This window comes from Mirounga angustirostris, unplaced genomic scaffold (assembly GCF_029215605.1).
Source record: "Mirounga angustirostris isolate CCGP_5_RB_7025 unplaced genomic scaffold, mMirAng1.0.hap1 SCAF_12, whole genome shotgun sequence".
Taxonomy (NCBI): Eukaryota; Metazoa; Chordata; class Mammalia; order Carnivora; family Phocidae; genus Mirounga; species Mirounga angustirostris.
The window spans coordinates 71,147,043-71,156,390 of NW_026991720.1; the positions used below are offsets into that span (position 1 = coordinate 71,147,043).

At 39.7% G+C, this 9,348-nt stretch overlaps 1 protein-coding gene across 6 annotated transcripts in view; it reads right to left on the minus strand.

Annotated features, from left to right (window-relative positions):
* LOC123835587 (CUB and sushi domain-containing protein 1-like) overlaps positions 1-9,340 on the minus strand; it is a 94,386-nt gene extending 85,046 nt beyond the window's left edge. For 5 of the 6 annotated variants that reach the window (XR_010406539.1, XR_006788781.3, XR_010406540.1 and 2 more), the window contains exons 1-2: positions 9,017-9,165; positions 3,329-3,441 (exon numbers count right to left, since the gene is read on the minus strand). Coding sequence is in view for 2 of the 6 variants with exons in the window: in XM_064575296.1 (XP_064431366.1) it covers positions 3,329-3,441; positions 9,017-9,078 (175 nt within the window). In the remaining 4 variants the exon portion in view is untranslated. Of the gene's footprint in view, positions 1-3,328; positions 3,442-9,016; positions 9,166-9,226 lie in introns of those variants that run through there. The other variant, XR_010406541.1, reaches the window with a different exon arrangement.
* Positions 9,341-9,348: the final 8 nt, after the last annotated feature.

Here is a 9,348-nt window from a genome sequence, read left to right on the forward strand (position 1 = left end):
TATATGCGCCCCTGTGTTTATGGGCAGCATTATTTACAATAGCCAAATTATGGAAGCAGCACAAGTGTCCATCACTAGATGAACAGATGAAGTAGTATATATGTATGTGTTTATCTCTATACCTATCTCTCTATCTATAATGGAATTTTACTTAGCAATAAAAAAGAATGAAATCTTGCCATTTAAAACAACAAGGATGGATCTAGAGGGTATAATGCTAAGTGAAATAAGTCTGTCAGAGAAAGACAAATACCAAATGATTTTACTCATATGTGGAATTTAAGAAACCAAACAATTGAAGAGAAAAAAAGGGACAAACCCAAAAACAGACTCTTAACTATAGAAAACAAACTGATGGTTACCAGAAGGGAGGTGGGTGGGGGCATGGGTGAAATAGGTGAAGGGGATTAACAGTATACTTATCTTGATGAGCACTGAATAATATATAGAATTGTTGAATCACTATGTTGTACTTAACTAATATAATATTCTATGTTAACTATACTGAAATAAAAATAAAAATAAAATAAAGTAACCCATGTATTTACCATTCCCCATTCCAATGCCCTGACTGGCAGTTGTACACATGCTCCTGGAGCAGCCTGCACCAAACCTGCAGGAGCCAGGGGGCAGTAAAAGGACCCTGTCCTCCAAATATCAGATATCTGAGCTCTTCTTGCTGATTTCTGCTTTTTTTTTCTTTTTTAAGAGAGAGAGCAGGGGAGGGGGAGAGGGAGAGAAATAATCTTAAGCAGGCTCCTGGAGCCTGACATGGGGCCCTATCTCATGACCCTGAGATCAGGACCCAAGCTGAAACCAAGAGTCAGATGCCGAACCAACTGAGCCACCCAGGCACCCCGGCTTGCTGCTTTTAAACAGAGAGGTGCAGACAAAAAATGGGTGGCCATTGTTGCACCTCCCCCAATCGTTGCAAGCCCCTCCCCCTCTGGCTGAAGTGACTTCCCTGGGATTTAAAGGCCTGGTACACTTCCCTCCTCCCTTCATTTTTCTCTTTTTCCTCTTTTGGGAGCCAGACATTAAAAACAAACAACTGCATATACTAGGAAATTTAGAAAGTGAGCATATATGCCTAGGAAAAGGCTCAGAAAAGACATTAATTTTAAACCTCAGGCTGATCCTCAGCATAGACAGCCTACAACAATCAAAACAAAAAACAGCAGGCCAAATTATTAGATCCAAATATCCTCTATGAGGCCAGTATTATCTTTTTTTTTTTTTTAAAAGATTTTATTTATTTATTTGACAGAGAGAGACACAGTGAGAGAGGGAACACAAGCAGGGGGAGTAGGAGAAGGAGAAGCAGGCTTCCTGTGGAGCAGGGAGCCGGACGTGGGGCTCAATCCCAGGACCCTGGGATCATGACCTGAGCCGAAGGCAGACGCTTAATGACTGAGCCACCCAGGCGCCCCGAGGCCAGTATTATCTTGATAACAAAACCAAACAAAGACATCCCAAGAAAGGGCAGATCAATATCCCTTACGAATATAGATGCAGAGATCCTCATCAAAATACAAGTAAACCAAACCCAGCAACATACAAACAGAATTATATACCATGGCCAGGTGGGATTTATTCCAGGAATGCAAGGTTGGTTCAACAAATGATAATCAATCAATGTAATATGACATATTAATAAGGACAAAAACCACATGATCTCAGCAGACACAGAAAAGGCATTTGAAAAAAATGCAATACTCCTGCAAGATAAAAACACTCAGCAAACTAAAACTAGAAGGGAACTAACTCAATCTGAAAAAGGGTATCTACAAAAAACCTCACAGCTAGTATCATACTTAGTGGTGAAACACTGAATGTTTTCCTCTTAGTTTCAGGAACAAGATAAGGATGTCTGTTCTTACCACTTCTATTCAACACTGTGTTGGAGTTTCAAGCCATAGCAATTAGGTAAGAAAAAGAATAAAAGAAATCATACTGGAAAGGAAAAAATAAAACTACATTTGCAGATGACATAATTTTATATACAGAAAATCTTGATGAACTATTAAAAACCTATTAGAACTAGTAAATGAGTTCTATACAGTTATAGTGAACAATCTGAAAATGCAATTAAGAAAATTATCCCATGTATAACACTATGTATAATATCAAAAAAAATAAACACTTATAAATACATTTAACAAAAGAAGTGGAAGGCTTGAAAACAGAGTACTTTACATCACTCAAAGAAATTAAAGAAGACCTAAATAAATGGAAAGGCATCTATGTTCATGGATTCTAAGACTTAATGTTGTTAAGATGGCAATACTCCCCAAACTGATTCATAGATTCAATGTAATCTCTATCAAAAAGACAGCTGGCTTTTTGTAGAAATTGATAAGCTGATCCTAAAATTCATATAAAAATGAGGGACCCAGAAAAGTCAAAACAAACCTGAAAATTAATAACCAAGTTGGAAAACTCATATTTCCCAACTTCAAACTTACTACAAAGGTACAGGATTCAAGAAAAAATTAATATGTTGAAGCCTTTAAACCTCAATGTGATTATATTTGGAAAGAGGGCCAGTAAGAAGCTGATAAAGGTAAACTGAGGTCATAAGGGAGGGGTCCTAATCCAACAGGGCTGGTGCCCTTATAAGAAAAGGAAGAGACACATGAGTTCTCTCAACCATGTGAGGACACAGTGAGAAGGTAATCTATAAGCCAGAAAGAGAGCTCTTGCCAGGAACTCAATCAGCTAACACCTTGATCTGGGAATTCTAGCCAGAACTGTGAGAATATTAAATTCTGTTGTTTCAGCCAAAAAACCCCCTCATATTTTGAATTATGTGCTTTAGAAAGTAACCACCCCTTCTGTAATAGTTGTGTGTTTCTTAAGATGATATCAGACCTGATGTGATGCATTCTGGTAATATAGTCCTGGGGAGATGAGTTGAAATCGGGTATGATATTCCTACGGGTAAGGATCCTGGCTGAGAGGTAGAGCACAGAGAAGAATAAGGTGGAGTTTGTGAGGCCCGAATCTCAAATCAGGCCTAGTTTTCTGTTAGTCTCACATTTCATTTCCTTTTGTTAATCTCTAGGTCTATAGTGATTTCATAGTCTCTTCTCCTAAGAAAGATTTTCCTCTGTCTAGGCACACTATGACAAAACATTAAAGCCCACTAATTCTAACATTTTATTATATATTAATAATTAATAAGAAGGTGAATCTTAGAACAAGATTTGAAATAAGACGATGAACTGTATCTTCCTTCCTTGTGGTTCTTCTTCCATTTCCACCCTGGAGAATTTTGGTTTGACCACATTAAACTGGGCAATGGTCCTTTTACATTATCATCACTTACCTTCACAATAAACTTTAAACCCATGAACACTAACTGCAAAATCAGTGGTCAAATATAGTGAGAACACAGATTTGGTACTTGTTTCTGATGGCAGCAGATGGAATCCTGTTAACCTAAAAACATACATAAAATTAATTGTTAGAGTCATATTTTATCTAACAGAGCTGAAAGAGCATTAAAAGTTATTTTATCAAGCCCCCAAGCTTTGTATAAATAAGTACACAAATACACACACACAAATATATGAAATTATGACATGTTAATTAGAAGTCACTCATTCAAAGAAATTGCTGTAAGTTTATATAAATATACATTTATTTATGAATGTGTGTGCATATTACTGAGAAGCAAAAGCTAAGGATAGACATATAGATGAATGGAATGGAACTGAGAGTCCAGAATTAAACCCTAACATATACAGTCCAATTGATTTTTGACAAGGGTGTTCGGATAAATCAATGGGGAAAGGACAGTCTTTTCAATAAATGGTGCTGGGGCAAATATCCACATGCAAAAGAATGAGTTTAAAGCCCTATTTCATACCATATACAAAAATTAAAAATCTACTGAACTCCTACATATGAAGTAAAACTATAAAAATCACAGAAGAGAACATAGGCATAAATCTCCATGACCTTGGGTTAGGCAACAGTTTCTACATATGACACCCAAGTGTAAACAACAAAGAGGAAATAGTGATAATTTTCTCTGACTTATTATTGTAAAGATATAATCTCAAAGCTACGCCAAATCTTTGGTGTCACTGAAAAGTATCCATCAGCAATAGATAATCCGATTATTTCAAATGCGCTAATTAGCAAGGTCTGAAATTCTGAGGATGCACAATGGGAAAACCACTTCTCTCTGCATAATCACATATAGTACCATCTCTGTTAAGAGCAACGGAATCTGTGTGAATTTAGCTGCATTTAGGAAAATGTTTCTCTTCCTTTATTTGTCCTTGCATTGTCCCAGAGCTGAAAAATATTTGTCCTTGGTGTGTGTGTTTGGTCCAATAAGTTACCACAAAACTACAGGAGAAATGAAGATGTACATTTCATTTCACACTGGTGTAGAAACTTGAGGGATCTTAATTTGATGTGTCAAATCAGACAGTTTTGCTTAACTGCCTCTTACTGAAAAACTCAGACCTAGGGAAATGTTTTGTGTAATTGTGTCCTGTGAACTGCCCTTTTGGGGAGGGGCAGATTGGGGTTTGGGTGTGGGTGGGCTGTGGATCCTAGGGTGAAATAAGTTTCTGTGGGTAGGGAGTAGAATTCTCTGAAATGGAGATTTTTTTTACATTAGGGATTAAAGAAAACCCCGTTAGGGGTGCCTGGGTGGCCCAGTCAGTTAAGGGACCAACTCTTGATTTTGGCTCAGGTCATGATCTCAGGGTCCTGAGCTCAAGCCCTGTGTCAGGCTCTGCGCTGGGTGTGGAGCCTGCTTGAGATTCTTTCTCCCTCTGCTCTCGCTCTCTTTCTCGCTCTAAAATACATAAATAAATCTTCAAAAAGAATAAAGAAACCCCCTTCAGTGAGGAGCAGCATAGAAGTAAATTTTCTATAGGAAAACCAGATAATGTTCGGTGTCTATGAAGGGAACTAACTCCCAGTCCCCATGACATGTTTAAAGTTTTGTTCTTTTCCTTTTACTTTAGGAACAGTCATGTTTAGCATATGGTTTTAGTTCTCTTGGGTTTTAAAATTTTACTTTGTTATCTACAATCCTTCAGTAAAGTTGTAAAGGTAAGGTCGTATGTCCAAAGTGTGGTTCTGGGGATTTTAAGAGAATCACCTTTGGGGCGCCTGGGTGGCTCAGTTGGTTAAGCGACTGCCTTCGGCTCAGGTCATGATCCTGGAGTCCCGGGATCGAGTCCCGCATCGGGCTCCCTGCTCAGCGGGGAGTCTGCTTCTCCCTCTGACCCTCCTCCCTCTCATGCTCTCTGTCTCTCATTCTATCTGTCTCAAATAAATAAATAAAATCTTTAAAAAAAAAAAAAAAAAAAAGAGAATCACCTTTCCTGTCAGAGAGCAGCATTTTATTGAGGAATTACGGGAAAGTGAGCAGAGGCTCAAGGCCAAGCTGAGAGGGAGAAGAGCTCTCTGGAGAAATGGCTGCAATTTGTACTGTACTTAATATAATCCTGCAATTTGTACTGCACTTAATATAATCCTCCTCCCCCTCCCAGATATATCTGAGGAAGATTACAGAAAGAAAAACATTCTTTTTTTTTTTTTTTTAAGAAAAACATTTTCTGGGGTGCCTGGATGGCTCTGCCGGTTAAGCGGCTGCCTTTGGTTCCAGTCCTGATCCCAGGGTCCTGGGATTGAGCCCCCCATCGGGCTCCCTGTTCAGAGGGGAGCCTGCTTCTCCCTCTGCCTGCTGCTCCCCCTGCTTGTGCTTGCTCTCTCGCCCCTCCTCTCTGTGTCAAATAAATAAATAAAATCTTAAAAAAAAAAGAAAAGAAAAACATTTTCCAACAAAATTATCCTAGCTAATTTTCAGTCAAGCATCTTATTATTTAAACCTTATATTTAAACAAAAAAACTTTGGTTTTGTTCACAAATGCTTGATTATCACCCAGCATTTCACTTCACAGTAAGAAATTAAATTTAATTTCAATAACGTTAAGAGTGGTCTCATGAAAAGTATGGGCAGCATAGGAAAAAGATGAATTACCATACTCAACTAATAAGATAATAGTAGGTTTGAATCCATGGTGAATCTCCCTTTTCATTTTATGATGTGCTTCTGAAACATCACTTTGGAAAACTCATATTAAAATAACAAAAGCTATGGCTATATAATAATGAGGCCTACCTTGGAGTTTTAATGAATCAAACGTCTTGTTTTAAAACTATTTCATACGAAGGTCATACTGATGGTATGCGATGTGATTCCACACAGAACAAAAATTGAAAGCCCCACAACTCATATTCTAGGTTAGCAGTTTTCAAACTTTTTGGCCTCAGGACTCATTCACAATCTCATAAATTATTAAGAGTCCTACAGAACTTTTAAAAAATGTGTATATCTATACGTATTTACAGTAATACAAATTAAGGTAGAGAAATAAAAATATTAGTTTATTAAAAATAACAAGCCCATGTTAACATAAAAAATGCATTTTAATGAACATAGTTATGTTTTCAAATAAAAGAAATTAGTGAGTGGGGCACCTGGGTGGCTCAGTTGGTTAAGCCTCCGACTCGTCATTTTGGCTCAGGTCATGATCTCAGGGTGGAAAGATCGAGCCCCCCCCCATGGGGTTCTACACTGGGTATGGAGCCTGCTTAGGATTCTCTCTCCCTCTCCTTCTGCCCCTCCCTCCTCCTGCTTGTGCTCGTTCTCTCTCAAAAAAAAAAAAATAAGTGAGATACATGGTACTATTTTAGATTTTTGCAAATCCCTTTAATGCCTGGCTTGATGGAAGATAGTTGAATTCTCATATGTGTTTCTGTATTCAATCATGTGCATTGTTTGGGTTGAAGTACATAAACTTCACCCAGATGTATAGTTGGAAAAAGCAGGAATATTTTAATAACTTTTCCAGATAATTATAGGTATTTTTTTTTTTTATAAGTGGTGTATCTTAAAAGTTAGTGGCAATGTAGAATCTGGAGGTATATCAATTAACATTTTACATTCTATGAAAATCTTTTGGTCTAATTTGTACTTTGAATGAATGTTTTACCCACACATGATTTTGTAACATCATGCATTGGTCATTTGAAAATACTTGTTCAATGAATTATGCAAATATTCTAATGTTGACACATTTTATTATATAAAATCCTTTTGTTACTAAATTTTCCTCTGCAGAAAAGTCTCAAGAATTAGTATGTTGTCAAGTTTACGGTGGTAGATATGTTTTCTAAAATTCTTAATTTTTATTTGAGAGCTTTTTTTTTTTTTTTTGGAGAAAGAGAGGGAGAGAGTGTCAGGGGTGGGGAGGGAAGGGGTCAGAAGGAGAGGGAGAGGGAGAATCTTAAGCAGGCATGGAGCCTGACATGGGGCTCAATCTTATGTCCCTGAGATCATGACCTGAGCCGAAATCCACCAACTGAGCCACTCAGGCGCCCTGGAAAGCTTTAATTTTATCACTGACAACAAATATTGTCAATGGTTTTCTTTAAAAGGACAGGTTGATTTCATTTTCAAGAAAATGTCAAATACCCAAATGTGAAAGACTAGAGTTTGGCAGTCATTCTTTCAAGCAAAATGTTATTCCATGAAAAAATCTGCTAGTTAAAAAATACATGTATTCCGGGGCGCCTGGGTGGCTCAGTTGGTTAAGCGACTGCCTTCGGCTCAGGTCATGATCCTGGAGTCCCGGGATCGAGTCCCGCATCGGGCTCCCTGCTCGGCGGGGAGTCTGCTTCTCCCTCTGATCCTCCTCCCTCTCATGCTCTCTGTCTCTCAGTCTCTCTCTCTCAAATAAATAAATAAAATCTTAAAAAAAAAAAAAATACATGTATTCAATGGTTGAACTTTAATAAATCTAACATTCACAATTTCATCAAGGACATTCTTAACTGAAATAGATAATTTTATTTTTCTATTGCAAGTGCATGACAGTGAAGAATAATGACTGCTGGAGTTTGGTGTCATTGCCTTTGATTTGTGCTAAGGCCCAAGAAGTTTTTATTTACTACTGATTTTACACTATCAGGGCAAATTCCAGCAGTGAAAAAGCAAATAGCAGTATTATTATAAAGAGCTTTGACCTTGCAGATACTCTGAAAGGCTCTTGGGGATACCCAGAAGGCTATGGACCACAATTTGAGAACTGCTATGGTAGGTATGAGAATAAAGGCAGAATATAAAAACAATTAAGACGTGATCCCTTTTCTCAAGCTCATGTTCTAATAGAGGAAACCTACAGAGATGATTACAACATGCTTTAGAGATACAAGAAATGGCAACCGTGGGGAGGCCAGATTAAGGACGAGAATGGACAAGTACCAGATGTACCGTTGGAAAGGCAGACAAGCAACGATGAGATCTGACCTAAGGTAGTGGTGAATGGAGAAACGTTCAAGGTGGTGGAATTATAAGATGTGGTGACTGATTAAACATGAGGAATGAAGAAGGAGGGCAATGGGGTGGATAGTGGTGCCCTTCCTACATGGGCATTACAGGAGGGGCAGGATGGCAGCGGGGTGGGAGGAGGTAAATTCAGTTCGGGATTTACTGACAATGAGATAAATGTTAAGCGTCTAGGCAGAGGTGTTGAGCAGGCAGTTAGACACTCCTGCTCCTTCCCTGAGGGCCCTGCAGTTTTGTCACCCACTGCTGTATTCCCAGTGCCTACCTAGCACAATCCCTAGCTCTTCACAGTGACTGAATAAATACATGAATATGGTCGGGGGCTCGTGAGAGCAATATAGAAGGGGAATTTACTTCGGTGGTCATTATATATACATGCTTCTTTGAGACCGCAGGAGCGGGCGGCCAAGGGACTGTGGCTTTAGGACTGTACTTCCGCTTTAAAATCTTTCTGGACAGAGTAAGTGCCGTTCTTGGGGAATGTTGTCTCAAATAGGCCGCGACGGCCTATAATATTCAAATTTATTTCGGAAAACCTGTTTCCGTATAATCCAGACAGCAACCAAGTTTTGTTAACGTTATGCCCTATATTAACACCTGTCAGACTGCTTTTAATTGGGGTGGCAGGGGACTGACCTCATCGTCCCACCCTTCCGTGGGCAGACGGCGTCTTTCACAACCTCCCTTTCCCCAACCATGTTGGGGATCTCTCCACCGCTTCAGGACGCCGGCCCTGAGAGGCTCAGCGGCAGCGGGCCCGCATGCCCCCGCGAGAGGGCGGTGCTCGCACCACCGGGGCGGTACTCAAGCCACCCGCCCGGCTGACGCCACATAAGCTGAGATCACCTCACGCGCGAGCGGTGCAATCACAGAGCGCGCTGCTGCTGCTGCCGCTGCCGTCCCGTCGCAAACCTCGCTCTGAGATCCCTCCGCCCGCCCTTTGCCGGCGCCGCGTCGTGGTGCTCCGC